Source organism: Lottia gigantea (assembly GCF_000327385.1).
Source record: "Lottia gigantea unplaced genomic scaffold LOTGIsca_136, whole genome shotgun sequence".
Classification (NCBI taxonomy): Eukaryota; Metazoa; Mollusca; class Gastropoda; family Lottiidae; genus Lottia; species Lottia gigantea.
Window position 1 is genome coordinate 328,038 of NW_008707550.1, and position 14,847 is coordinate 342,884.

Below are 14,847 nucleotides of genomic sequence, written 5' to 3' on the forward strand. Positions count from 1 at the left end.
AAAGGTCATTGACCTTGGCTATCTGCTGATACTTTCATTTGTGAGGTCTGACGTCCCCTTCCGGTATTAAAAAATGAAAATTTCTCAACTTTAGACTGTTCTTGCGCTTGATCTAATTATCGTGGAAGGTTGATTTTTTCAGGGTCTTTTGCATTTTGCTACATTTGCAAAGTCCCACTCTTTGACACTGGTTTGTTTTGTGCTCTAATAATTTTACTTATTATACTATAGATATTTTTCCATACCTATCAAATTGTGGTCTCAAGATTTACTTTACAGTAGCACAAGGTTATGAATGAGTCCTTTTTTTCTAGTGTTCAAAGAGGAAATAAAAACTTACCTATCACCTATTCTTTTCTTACAAACACGACACATTTTTTCATCTGTAATATTAACTTTTATACCTTGATGATATATTCTTTGTTCTTGTATCTACAAAACAATATACAAAATAGTTGGATTTTACAGTTAAAATATCTTGACATTAATACATAATTTGAAAATTGTAATTTTATAAGGATTTACAGTATGCATGATTGAAAAAGGACTAATTTTTTTTCAATGTATCACAACAGGGTTGGTACCACTATATTTTATCTTCACACAAGGAGTGTGTATGACTTAGGCCAGTGATATCATCGAAACGAAACTATTTTTTTACATAATAACATTGAATCTTTACTTATTAAGAATTAAGAGTTCCAATAAAAAAAAAACACCCTGTTTTCTATCCTTAACATGTTGCATGATTGATCTAAAAATAAAAAGACTGATGCTTACCTGTAAGTTTTCAGCAAACAGCATACTTTTTAATACTTGATTTTGGCGTCTACGAGATGCTTGGTGCTCCATTACATTTTCTAGATAGGTTACAATATCACGAATTCTGGTGGTAGCAGGCAACAACTCTAATGCCTTAATGAAAAAAATTCAGTAAATTTATCATTTCTATAGCTCATTTATGAGACCATGTGCTTTCCTAATACATATTTGTTTGCGAACATTTAAAAATGTATTGAAAAAAGTTGACATTATCCGAATTTCAGAAGTTGATCAAATGAGTCTTAGACTTTTAGATTAGCAAGAGTAATCTTTACACTTCATATCAGCTATGTTGACAGTATTGACAGTAAAACATGTAGTAAAGACTCATGTCAAAATATTTTTCCCTTTATTTCAGACTCTAGTTGTCTAGAACTCTTCTCATGCCATCATCACATGTTTTGGAAACAAATCCTCATCAAGTCAAATATTTTTGGAAATCAGGGTTAGCTTGGGGCTTAAGCGCAACAAGAGAAAGAATAGGTCCTATGACTTACTTTAGTTGTATCAATTTTCCAGGCATGTTTTTCCAAGATACGTAAAGCAGCAGACATATCTGGTTTAGCAGGACTACATTGACCAGCAGCCATACCTAATGTTGTAGGGTCAGGTGGTTGTAACAATGTTTTTAATAACTGAACAAAAACCTACAATCAATGATACAAATACATGTTAAGACGTCTAAAAACCATCTTGAAAAAGGTGAGTCAACAATGTCATTTTCCAAATAAATAATTATGGATACACTTTGCTAAGAAGGCTAACGTTTTGACAGTAAGTTTTGAACACAATTACTGATTAGCTTAGTTGAGCAATTCCAAGTTCTGAGACCAAGGCATGATTGAACCACGAAAATGGTGAACCATGTCTTCACATTTTGGTTCAGTATCAGTTTAAAGTACCAGTAAATGTAAATTAAAACATTATTCACACTTACATCTTTATTACTTTCACTATTTCTATCAAAATGTGAAGTACAATATCTGTAAATATAATAAAGTCTTTGTTAAGTCAAGGTACTGTGCAGATAAATCTACAGAAATGACACCAGATTGAACAAAATCTTTAGGTCAACATATTCCAGACAACTTATCTTCATTTATGTGAAAATGATCAAACCCATGAAAATTTCAAATATTATTAGATTACTTACGCTTCTGCTTTGACAGGATCATGTAAAACATGGATATAGATTCCTAAAGCTTGTTCGTGTCTACCCAATCTACCTAATAATATAGCTCTCTCTTCATAGAAACCTATAGTAAATACAACAATTAATTTTAGACATTAATCCAAAACAGTGGTATATTTGCCAACTCTTTATTAAATTCCTCTCACATGCATTACTGAAGAAAAAATACCAAGGTGTAATTTATATTACTGTGACTTATTTCTACTATGTTTCAATTTAGCATGTTAACCTTACATTAGGCAATAAATCTTCATGTCACATGATCATGAATAATATGAGAAAACCCCTCTATTATAAAAAACAGTTATCTTGGTTATTTCCAATTCAAATGCTCATATGTAGCTATTTAGATAAAGTGAACACAGTCTGATCTTTTTTCGGCTTAGATTCTGTCAGTTTAACAGGTATATATCAGTTTCACTAAGTTACTGTTGATGTATAGTACTCACCATCAAGAGGGAATCTAGTTAATAATCTTTCTGGTATATAATGTTGTGATGTATATAAAAACTGTAATAACTTGTTTCTATATTGTCCTAATTCACCTGGTTCTTTACCAGGAATACTAGGTGGATGACCTGCTTATAAAAACAAATACTTTAATATATATACATTGTAACAAAAATCAACAGGTCGGGGTTTTCTAAAAGAATGAGTCTCTTCTGATTTGTCATCATTTCAGTCAGATATAGCAGATAATTTTCATTTTATTGTAAATAAATTCATTTTCATTTTGAAAATCGACAAAGGTATCATAAAAGTAAAGTCTTCATTTATCTCAAATCAATATTCAATAAACAAAAATCATATCAATATTCACAAATGAATATAATGAAATGTTTTTACTTTGCCGCTATGATTGGGTTAATGGGGATTGGCAACACCAAGCCGTGTACAATGTATAATTATTAACAAAGGACCTTGGTTTAGTGTCACATCTGAATAACTATATATTTCCTCCGTGTCTCTGATCAGTAATATTGACAGGTACAAACCTAATTTCAAAAGCTAGAATCTGGAACTTGCCTGTGATCAAACCCTGAGCTAAATAAATCATTTAACTGACTGAAGCAACCTATATTTTTATCTTAATATGGAATAAAATGGAATAAATTATAAGATATATAATCATACCTTCTGGAAGGGAATGTAGATAATCTTTCATTAATTCTGTCACATGACTTTTATACATCAATATCAATCGATTATGAAAATCAGATTTTTCATTACCTAAATGTAATATCACATGTTCCTGTAATAAACGTATAATTTAGAAATCGCTGAAATATTGGCAAATATTGTCCATTGTATTGTTCTTCAAAGAGTTCTCCTTCTTCAAGTAGAAAAGATAATTGCATGTGACAGGACCTAATACTGATTTTAAATGTAAAATAAAATTCAATAACAACAGAATCAAGATAACTCAACAACTAAAAACTTACCAAATATGGAATGGCTAATTTTTCACTGGTACTCTCAAGATAATCTAGAACTTTATCACAAGGTAAACTTTCTACTTCTGGTAAATCTTCAGTAAATATCTGTAAAATTTTAATGCCCAAAATTAAATTTTATATAACTAAATTTGACAGTACTAAATGATATATGATTGTCTTGAATTATGATTGTTAAGAAATATTTGGCTGCCTACCTTAAGACCATCTTCAGGATGTTTCTTTAAAACCCATTCAGAATATTCTTTGATTAAATCCCAATGGTCAGCACCTGAAATATAAACACAATATTTTTTTCGTTATATGTGTGTATATTTGACACAACTTATTTTAAGTTGACGGCACATGATTTGAATAGAAACGCTCATCATGAGATCTTGAAGTAAAAAAAGTGAACTAACAGAAGCTAGAAGTCAACAATGAAAATTGGTGGAAATATCTTATTAATTTTTCAAATTACATGTTAAGATGGCCATTATTGTTTCATAACCATAACTCAGAAAATATTACAGCTATACAAAGGTTCTGGACATCTATTTCATATCAGCAAAATTGGTAAATTACTTACCTAAATGTTGAAGATATGTGACTGTTCTGTCATGTCCTTTCAAGGTGGAATCAGGTCTAGCAGCTTGTTTCATTAACAAACTTAGAGCTAAAATAGACAGGTATTGGTGTCACTTTTCACAATTGGAATTCAAGCTTATCAACAGTCAAATAAACATTATTCTTCCAAATAAAACTACCAAAATTAAGCAGACTCTTCTTGCCAATGTTAGAGTAATAGGTTTTCATTTCATTGCAGAAGAACTCAAATCAGGATTTCAAACTGAAATGTGCCACAAGTACTATATCTCTTAAACAGATCTGATCCATTATATACTAGCATGAGATTATTCAAAATATAGTTGCAGATGAATAGTGATAATGGAGGGAAACCAGTATTTGTATATAATTTACCTTTCTGATGTAAACCCTTTTTCTGATATAAAATTATTAATTCACTGAATTTTTCTTTTCTTTTTAAAATTCGTTCACTTTCTTCTATATGACAGTTATTATCTGGTAATCTTAGTAATGGTGCTACTAAAGCATCATTAGTCTGAAATAAACAGGCTTAGTTTTTTATTTTCATTGACAGATTTTCACTATATTTGGTTATATACACCAGTTATGTCTGATTGCAGATGCAAAAAACCAGACATAGGGACAATGTTTATGGAAATTAACTAGCCTTCATTCCATTCATACATCACTTGAGGTTGTGATTTTAATAGGATTAAATGGAATTTTAGACACGCTACAAGACAGTGGAGATGATATTTTTAAGAAACCATAAGCTTCACAGGTGAACATAGTTGATCTTTTTGCGATCTCTTACAAATGAAATCAATGGTGTACTCCAAATATATACAGCTACTAACGAGGGCCAGATGTTTTTTTTGCTAAAAATCTTTCGCCTTAATGACAGGATAAATCTTAATGCATTTATCACATTAAATTATGCTGTGTAAATAAAATTTACAAATGTAATTTATGTGTCACTATAGTACACTATGACTAAATGTACCAACCTGTAAATAACACTTTAATAAAGTTGTATCTATAATTTGACTAAGTTGTTTTTTAGTTTTAATAACAGAATTTCCTTCCACTATAGCTGTAGTTGATATTTCTTTAGTTAAATCTACTACCATTTCATTTCTTTTCTATAATAGGTACAAAAAATATCATAAACTTGACACCATAAATCACAACTGGTAATTCTACTATGCTACCAACAGTTTTTCCAGGAACTGAATGGGAAACTATGTTTACAAACTAATATACAATGGACAAACACTTTAAGGATTAGGAGCTCTTTGGCACAAAAACCAATAAATGGCAATTAATTACAGTTCAGATCAATGACTGCTCACTGCTTTTATGTTACAATCTTCTCGTTAGTTCGACATAATCTCTTATAATTCACAGTTCTGGATTTAGTCAGAGATTGATACAAGACAATAGATTTACCTCCATAAGAAAGTCTATTAATGCCAATAAACCTTTTTCTAAATCACTACCTTCTAAATCAGGTAATTTAGCAGGATATTCTAACTGATTTCTATATTCTTGTGGTAATAAATTAGGATATAGACCTATCACATTAGATGGATCTAAAAAGAAAACAATTTTAGTTACGCCCATGATAGGCAAATCCAAACAAAACTCTCTGCAGCATTTACAGTCATTTGTAAAAGGATTTTCAAAGAAACTTTTTATGTGTATCAGGGTCACTGATAGCATCAATTTGCACCATTCCAATTTCCTGTTAGATGCAATGTAGTTCTTGCAATTGCAGTAAAACTAAATACATGTATCAAAAGCTTTTATATCAATAAAAATTTCTTTACTTACCTGTTCCTAATTTGGCAAAAAGTTTCATGGATTCTTCAAATCTATGTTGACAAAATAAATCAAATGCATATAAATTTTGAATATTTCTTATCCTCTTTTGTTTTTCTAATTCTGGTTCTTCTGTCATCTCCTGAAGGTCGAAATATTAAAACATTATTTCTAATCATATCTGATAATTGGTATAACATCCATACTTTCCTATGCAATTTGAATTCAATTTGACATTTCTGTTTGACTGAAGACTTATAAAATCATATGTGAATTGAATGATAACAAGGTTTTCAAACTGAAGCACATATTAACAGACATATTATGCAATATTTTGATATTTCTCAGAATTTTGTGCACAAAAATTATTCAATAAACTCCTATGAAGTAAAGAGAATCATGAATTTTTAAAGTAAGAAACACTTACAGCTAAACGTAATGCCAATTCAAATTCTTTAGCTTGTAAGAGATCCCGTATTTGTTGAGGTATAGAAACAGACGCTAATCTCCACACAAAGTTAGATGAAGCAACATAAACACAGCCACTGTAAAAAAATATATCTATTTTTAACATTTATTTTCAAACTGACATAGGACAAAGATGTCAATTTTTTGTACCAATGAATTCATTCATTATGGAACTATAAATATAAATGACCTGTAGCTGCTAACAGCAACTCATAAAGCTGGCAAATCATTTTTAAGGATGAATAATATTGATAAATTGGATATTGAATTTAGCGAGGATAAGCACAGCTAATTTCTTTCTGTACACTACTCGTGCTTAACTAAACATTTTTTTGCTTAAATGACATTATTCTCTGGTAACGCTTTTTCTTCAATTACCAGGAAGACAGTGAAAATATATGCTCTATGTGTCTCTGATCCAAATGCTAAAGCTTGGAAATCTCTTCTGAATCTATTAAAGTAAAAAACACTAACCTTCCATGACAAACAAATTTTGCTTTACTTAGATCAATACTTTGTATCATTCTCTGAGGTTCAATGGTTCTAATTTCAACATATTTTGGTAAAATGGCTATAAGATATGGTGGATCATGCTCTGTAGAAAAAAAAAAATTTTAACAATGATAATAATATTCAATTTGATTAATCTTGCCAAACTTTTTTATTCTGAACAAACTCCAACAAGGTGAGAAAACTACTTTTACCACTGTCATTTTCAGCTTTAACCAATAATATCTAGTACAGAGTACAAAGAGAGCAAGCCAGAAGGTGTCATGTGTTTGAATCTCCCACCAGGAAACTACTTTTGCCATTGCCGTTTCAGTGGGCAACCAATGATTTAGTAGTACAAAAGAATACCTACGTAAAGCTACTGGTATATCAGACCACTTGACAGGATGTTTTTGTGTTGGTTCACCATGGGCATTAATTAATATGGACATCTCATCCCGACCTAATGCTAGTCTATTGTCAGATAATTTAGTTACTACAGGTTCTAATTGTTTACTACCTAATGGAAATAATTCTTTCAAATCTCCAGTTTTTACCTGTAAAACATATCATTAACATGTTTTCATATTATATTTTTATGAATGCTGATAGTTAACAATCATTATGGCAATAACTCTATGTGAGAATTTTGATGTGGACACTGTGTAAACTTCCACAGGTACAATTTTCATGAATTGTAGCAGAATCATATGCAAGGCTAGATATAATTTTCCAATTATACATATACAGTTTGATATGGATATGCCAAAGTGAAAGAGTGAAAGTAAAGGGGGGTCAAATAGATCAGTTTCTTATTCTAAAAAATGCAATGGGTAATCTTAAGTTGTATCAGTAAATATTTTGACAGCTTTTTAATTCCTTTGTCAACATATTTAACATCTAACATGCAAAATGATAATTATGAAAGTTTTGTTATTATAAGTAGACTTCAATAGTGAAATACAACCTAAATTCAATAAATATCAAATATCCTTTGTTATATAAGACTTACATTGATAAGAAAATAGTCTCTCTTAAATCCAACACATATAGAATCTTCACACCAAGCCATTGCTCTAGGTGCATCATATAGACCAAGTTCACTCTAAAATTATAACAAGATTTGATGTTTTACAGGGTTATTAACTAATTGGAAAAGGGTCTGTTTCATGTAGCTGATATAGAATTGGTATATAAAATCTGGTCAGATGATTTGGAATTTCAATTTTCAAATTAGATTAGGCATTGAGAAGAGAAAGCAAACTCACTGACAAGGAGCAAGAGGTCCACAATGAGAATATTTTAATTGATAAGAAATCAGTCTATACTGCCAGCATATGATTTTGCTGACATCATTCTTTTAAATATGAATTGTTTAGAATTTCAGTTATGTATTCCAATTTTTCAAGAAAATATGCAAAAAATAATGTAAAATAAAATCATATTTCACATTATGGCTTTCTACTAGATAATTATGAATCAACTCAGTATAATGCAACAGGTGAAATAAACAATTCTGTAAAGTAAAGATAATGTCACTGGATAGAAAAATAATAACATAACACTATACATGGTAACATATGTTAGCAATAACTAATATTTCTAATAAGTTTTTAATTAACTACACATACACTATATCATAGTACTGATAAATTTAAAATCAAGCAAATCATAAGGTAAAATTATAAAAATCAAACTTAGATCCTGCAAAGGCATACATGCAAAGTGCCATGAACAAAGAATGGCTATAATCAAACAGCTATGTCATCCAAATTTTTTTAGTCTACAAATGTCAGTATGTTTTTGAGACTATCTTACGTTAATTTAAAACAGAACCTGAACCATGTTTTACGCTGTTCAATCTTCAGACAACTGACCTATTTTATTTGTACCTACTGATAGTTACTGAAAGTTACTGAAAGCTGAAATAATTGCCAAATGGTGTTATATTATGGCTAAGTTTAAGCACCATCAACTTTGAGCAATTCACTAGAATCACTTTGTTTCATATTTAAGGATTCATGGCATGGAATTTCAAGTTTTTGAAATTTTACTCATACGTCTTAACAGGATCTAAGTCTAAAATATTCAAATCATATTCGGGAATGGTAACTAAATCAAAAATGCATTCAAAACTGAAATAATACATATTGTTATGAATATAACTGTACCGATTTATGTCCCTGTACCTGAAAACATTAATGTGTATGTTTATTAGTAGAATGTATAATATAAAGAGAATTATTACTGATAATTCTATAGATAAAATAAAATAAGACTTAAAAGATAAAACCAATTTGTATACAAAATCATACCTACCAACAAATCATGAAATTCTCGATTCTTCCAAAAGAAGAACTGAAATAAAATGTACACTATGAAATATTTTTTTTAATACCTTACAAGACATTCATTTATACATTTATTGCTGAGTGGTGTTTGAATGTCAGTTTTCATTTCTCTCAAAATAAGAAAATTTCTAATTCAATGCCATTATCGGTTTTCAGTTGTCAGTAAAATTTATAGAAGTTTAAATTCTACTTAAGGCAATGAAATTTTTCAGGATAGTCTGTATTTTTAGGAGTTGATCCAGTATGATCACTCACAACCTACTCTTAATCAACAAATGATATCCTATCATCAGTAAGACAAAAACATAACATCTTTCATACCTGAGCTCTTCTTTGTTTGGAAGTTACACATATTCTCAAATTAGGTTGAACTTTTCCGTCTAAATTGGTGGGTGTCTGAAATATTTATCAAAATATTAGTAAGAATGACAGACTTCAAAATCCACAATTTAAGTTAAAATCATAATGGCTACAAGGCTTACTTTTCAACATTTTGATAGTATTTTACTCAATTACTTAACCTACGGGCTAGTTAAATACACAAGGAGTGCAAAAATGAAAATAAACTGACAAATTAATACTCTGGTGTAAATATATTTGTTTGCAATTATAGCACACAATTTAGTGTCATATAAAATTTAACTCTTAACCTGTCATTGTGTAATATTTTCTTGCTCCAAATACAAGTAAGTGTAATTCTATTTTCAAATTGGAGCTACTTACGCTTAGGTCAACTGTAAACAAAGTTGCACCTTTTGTTTTATTAACTGTGGTTACAAGACCAAATGTGGTTAAATCATGGACACATATTACATTATCTATCAAAAAAAAAAACAGCAATAAATCATAAAGCAGATTATAAGCTTATAAATGTATCAAAATTTTAATCAAAGTAACTTTAACTTTTGCCTGGGCAAAGAAAAAATTTTTCATTTATCTTTAAGAGAATTGGAATGGCAGTCTCAAAAGAGTACTGATAGTCTTAAAATGTCTTTGCATTGATAAAAATATCATTATGAGCACACATAAAGTCTAACAAATTTGTTTTTACAGAAGACAATTTTCATCCAAAATTTGGGAATTTTTCGGATGAAATTTCAAGGAATGATGTGTTTCTTTTCAATGTCAACATACAAAAAATCATATTTTTTTTCCATGCATAGACATTCTAACAATCCTTTTTTGAGGCTGATATTCAAATTATCTTGCCATGTAAATGTAAACAAATTCAAAAAACACTTTGGTTTGCTCAGAAAATAGTTGACAAATGCATTCTCATAAAGGCATATGTGATGCTCAAGAAATATTGATCTTGTCCTACCTCTATAACACCACCTGTTATAGTAACCATTACTGTGGGTCCCAGAATTTGAATTGGCATTTAGAGTTAAAAAATTCAATAACAGATCGTTATTCAAAATTTTGACTCATCTCACAAATAATTTACACAATTCAATTTGATCACTCACACGGAAATGATTTGACAATGTTTTAAAAAGACGAAATAATAAATTTTTACCTGATAAACTAATCAAAATAAATAGTTCTGGTACAGCCTCTAACTAAAATCATACAAAATTATTCATTATTCATTGTCATATTCTACAAAAGGAAAGAATACAGAATACATTCTCCATTTTTTATAGAGTAAGAAACAAAAAAAGAATTTTCTCTTTCTCTAAATAGGTTAAATGCAATGAAGGTAACTTGATCAAGATATTAAGCTCTGGTTACACTTACTTGTGTTATTGGTTTTTTAGCAAAAGCTTTATTCGATCTCTCAAGATTAACTTCAAACTTTGAATCTCCTAAAAATAAATATCATAAAGGAGCTAACAGTCTCAAAACTGTATCAGTAAAAACATGATATGCATATCATATTGTGGCATGTAGTATCATGCGTGATGTATTAATTTATCTATCATGCCAGCAATACAAGTTATAAGATTTTAATCCTTTCAACCCTAGCGTAAGCATTACACAATATATACCCGTGCAGCCAGTAAAGCGTCTGTGGCCAATGACGTCACAGAATGTTATTATCATACACTTTAAGTTATATTACTTTGAGATCAAGGTACATGACCTTTTATTTCGTATACAGTTCTAAAACGGTATAAGATTATCAGTATTATCTTGAAACTGCTAGATCAGAAACCACAGGGCAAATATGATTTCAGATTCCTTATAATGATAGAGTTATTCTAGTATAGTGTACCTGACGTCTTGATTCTCTTCACTTTGTATTGTAATAAATGACCTTGTTTAGTTCCAACCAGTAAAATATCCTCTGAAAGAGAGTAAATGTTTACTATATTTACATGTGTACATGGACATAAACTAGGTAACAATCTCAAACAGATGATTTTAATCTATTCCATCATAGACATTGTCGAAAACTTCTGTACCAGTACCAATACTTGTTTTAATAGGTCAACTAAAGCTTAAACCTTACAAACTTGTAGATTTGTATAAAGCCCAAAAACTATACGCTGGTACAAAATGAAAATAAAAACTATAAAATGAGGTTTAACCTTTTATAATTAATCTATAGAATTAATGCAAAAGCATACTCAAAAGAGTTTGTTTAAGTTGAAGGTAAATGGCTATGAATGGCTATAAAAGGCTATGATCTCTAAAATATGTCTGTTGACCATTCAAAGGACTTTTGCTATTCTATAACTTGATTTTCATGTTTGTTTTTGTACAGTACATACATAAAATATTCAATAAAAGAAATGTGAGTTATAGTTAAAGTTAAGGGGAAGCTCAAGTAAATTGTACTTACCATAACATGCTATGGATTCTATTGCCAGTGGCAATTTCTCCAAAATTGGAGAAGCCTCATAAGATGCATGCATCTTAACGCACTAACATATTTATTCTCCTAAATCAATGTCGATTCTCATTTGTCAAAGATGACATGATTTCTATATTTTGATGGAAGCAGACAACAAAAAATTAGGGACGAAGCCCTAACTCGAAGCAGACCAGTTCTCACGTGACTGAATACTTTTTCTAATCTTTAATTACAGAAGAGTTTGGAAAGGGGAAAATAACATAGTAATAGGCCTAAGGACAACATTTAAATACTCCTCGCCAAAGTGTTGTTTATAATAAACAAAAAGTCATGTGTCATGTAAAAAAATATTGATAAGATGTTTGTTGTTGCCTACACTATAAATTATATTAATACTGATGTTTGTTGTGAAATATATAATCTTAAACAATGTATATAAGCAATGTTTGTTGTAAATGTATCTAATAAGTTCATATATTTATAATGATGTTCATTGTAAAACACATAATATAGCAGCTTTGTAAAATATATAATCTATTGATAGTAATGTTTCTTTTAGATTATATGTATGTAATATATTGATAGTGATGTTTGTTGTAAAATATATGATATATTTTTAGTGATGTCTGTTGTAAAACATCAAATATATTAATAGTGATGTTTGTTGTAAAATTGTAAATTACATGATACAATATAAATGTTTAAAACAAAAATATACAGTCACAAAACCATAGCCAAATGAAAATATGTAACATAATTGTCCTCATGTTTATTAAGATGATGAGCCAAAAAAAGCTTATCTGGATGGTTCACCCTAGATAGTAATAAAAATAGTCATAATCTGCTCAGTGCACTGAACATGCCAAGAGCTTTTCTCTGACATTTGTTTGGAAAGAGTGACAAATATAAAACAATTAACAATAACAAGACTTTTATTGAAAATCAACAATCCAATTGGGAAAAATATATAACATTGTAAATGGCACTTTTGATATTTTCAACCAATATTTGAAGGAATGAAAGTTACTGCAATTCATTTGAGGAAAACCATTAGATATCCAACTATTATCTGAAGGTCATGATCTCAATCCATTCTGAAACTACTTGTGAGAAAACAACTGTATATGTTTTAAAGGAAAAATCTAATGCCATTGTGATTCTAAAAACTCCCAATTGTGTTTAAGTTAAGCAGGCATTTAATGCTCTTCAATATTCAATGAGGACAGGTACAATGCAAACACCATTTCATAGAAACTATAACTGAGGTTTTAATGCACTTAGGCCTAATTCATTTCACAAAAAACCTTTGGAATTCCACAGATGAAATATTCCTTTCATTTTTAAATTCACATTTTTCTATTGTTGAAAAGGGACTGCCAACATTTTGCAACCAATGTTTCCTGAAATAGATATTTAACTCAATTTAAACTTTGGAATAGAAATTTCAAAATTTTAGGAATGAAATATTTTACAAATATGAAAAAGCTACTTTGCCAGAGATATTATAATAGAGTTATATAGGAATACAAAAACTGAACCTGAAGAGGTGCAGGCTGAAGTAGGTTAGTTGTCTGTATATTTCAATTCCAATACTCTATATGAAAAGTACTTATCAATTATTTTATAATTATCTCCCTATCAGCAAGAAAAATATACCATTACTTATAAACTTACATAAAGTTTATCTTATCTTTAGGGCCTTGTACAACTCCCTCTACTGTACCCCTGTGAGTATTTCTTACCCAACCAACACATCCTTGTTTGGTAGCTGTTTCTACTGTATTCTGTAACAAGAGGCATCAATATCAAAACTTTTCGCAGGACAATGAACTCAACTTGATGAACTACATTTCTGTACAGATACCAATCTTGAAGACAATTTGTAATGCAAAAACTTTTCAAAGGACATTGACATCCTACCCTTTAGTTCAATTCCTAAAAAGTCTTTAACTTGTATAGTCTGCAGTATAATAAGGGGCCTCAACTTTTCCCCTGATGTGAATGACTAGACACTTTTTCCATTTCAGCCCTTCCATCCTAAACTACTGACAGGAGAAAGGCCTAGTTGAAAAATATGGAACAATTGAATGAATAAATGAATGATATTCATACCTGTCGAAAAAATACACCTGAAACAGAAATTGAAAATAATTCAATTTGTATTAAAGTATATAACAATTTGTTTGCAACAAATAGATTCAAGTTGTGATAAATTGTTCAACACCTAAATCATCCACTCAGATGTCATTGTCTTTCCTACATAGGGTCTATTAACTGACATAACCAAGTGTTTTCTAAATCAACTAAAGAATACCTCTTGCTACAAGGGACGATTTTAATGACAATGACCCAGAAACATAAAATAGTGATAAAACTTAGCAGCCATTATATTAAATATATAGAATGTTTGTCTCAAAAAATATATTTATAAAAACACTGTTGTAGCCTCGATGTGCTTATGAAAGTTAACACCATTGTATTTTGACTAAGGCAACAACTTCAAAACCCCAGTTTCAACACATGTAGGCCTATCATGTTACTTCTAGTAAGAACTTAAGTCTTAAAAAGTCCTCCTCAGTCTCAGATCATTAACTACATGATATCAACATTATTCAAAAAAATATATTTTGTAAGTGAGAATTGTATGCCTACTTCGCATGTTTAGTTGACATTTTAAAGACTTAAAGTTCTCAGTCATAACTTTCATTATTCACTGTCGTCACCCACACTGTAAGATGTTTCATATGAATTATACTTTGTAGTCTGTACCTTGAACTTGCCCATAAACTTCATAATCTACAGAGACAAGATTACTTGTCATTTTTACATCATAAAACAAATGACACAACCAATGAAAAAAATCTACCAGAAAATTCCAAACTT

General features: G+C 29.8%; 2 protein-coding genes across 2 annotated transcripts in view; both read right to left on the bottom strand.

The window, feature by feature from the left end:
• Window positions 1-12,025, bottom strand: part of LOTGIDRAFT_200189 (hypothetical protein) — a gene marked incomplete at both ends in the record, with an annotated part of 13,015 nt that extends 990 nt beyond the window's left edge. The window contains 24 exons of the mRNA XM_009049437.1: window positions 341-432; window positions 781-915; window positions 1,320-1,469; window positions 1,760-1,805; window positions 1,976-2,078; window positions 2,464-2,595; window positions 3,149-3,266; window positions 3,457-3,555; window positions 3,666-3,739; window positions 4,037-4,123; window positions 4,429-4,570; window positions 5,043-5,177; window positions 5,485-5,627; window positions 5,869-5,998; window positions 6,284-6,401; window positions 6,793-6,919; window positions 7,187-7,370; window positions 7,826-7,918; window positions 9,133-9,171; window positions 9,486-9,544; window positions 9,884-10,027; window positions 10,901-10,969; window positions 11,383-11,454; window positions 11,953-12,025. Of these exons, the coding sequence (XP_009047685.1) occupies window positions 341-432; window positions 781-915; window positions 1,320-1,469; window positions 1,760-1,805; window positions 1,976-2,078; window positions 2,464-2,595; window positions 3,149-3,266; window positions 3,457-3,555; window positions 3,666-3,739; window positions 4,037-4,123; window positions 4,429-4,570; window positions 5,043-5,177; window positions 5,485-5,627; window positions 5,869-5,998; window positions 6,284-6,401; window positions 6,793-6,919; window positions 7,187-7,370; window positions 7,826-7,918; window positions 9,133-9,171; window positions 9,486-9,544; window positions 9,884-10,027; window positions 10,901-10,969; window positions 11,383-11,454; window positions 11,953-12,025 (2,564 nt within the window). The remainder of the gene's footprint in view (window positions 1-340; window positions 433-780; window positions 916-1,319; window positions 1,470-1,759; window positions 1,806-1,975; window positions 2,079-2,463; window positions 2,596-3,148; window positions 3,267-3,456; window positions 3,556-3,665; window positions 3,740-4,036; window positions 4,124-4,428; window positions 4,571-5,042; window positions 5,178-5,484; window positions 5,628-5,868; window positions 5,999-6,283; window positions 6,402-6,792; window positions 6,920-7,186; window positions 7,371-7,825; window positions 7,919-9,132; window positions 9,172-9,485; window positions 9,545-9,883; window positions 10,028-10,900; window positions 10,970-11,382; window positions 11,455-11,952) is intronic.
• A 1,227-nt stretch (window positions 12,026-13,252) lies between these two features.
• Window positions 13,253-14,785, bottom strand: LOTGIDRAFT_139442 (hypothetical protein; the record flags this gene model as incomplete). Its single annotated transcript, XM_009049438.1, has 3 exons — window positions 13,253-13,364; window positions 13,639-13,748; window positions 14,720-14,785. The coding sequence occupies 3 exons, from the start codon at window positions 14,783-14,785 to the stop codon at window positions 13,253-13,255; spliced, it is 288 nt and encodes a 95-aa protein (XP_009047686.1).
• Between the last annotated feature and the right edge of the window lie 62 nt (window positions 14,786-14,847).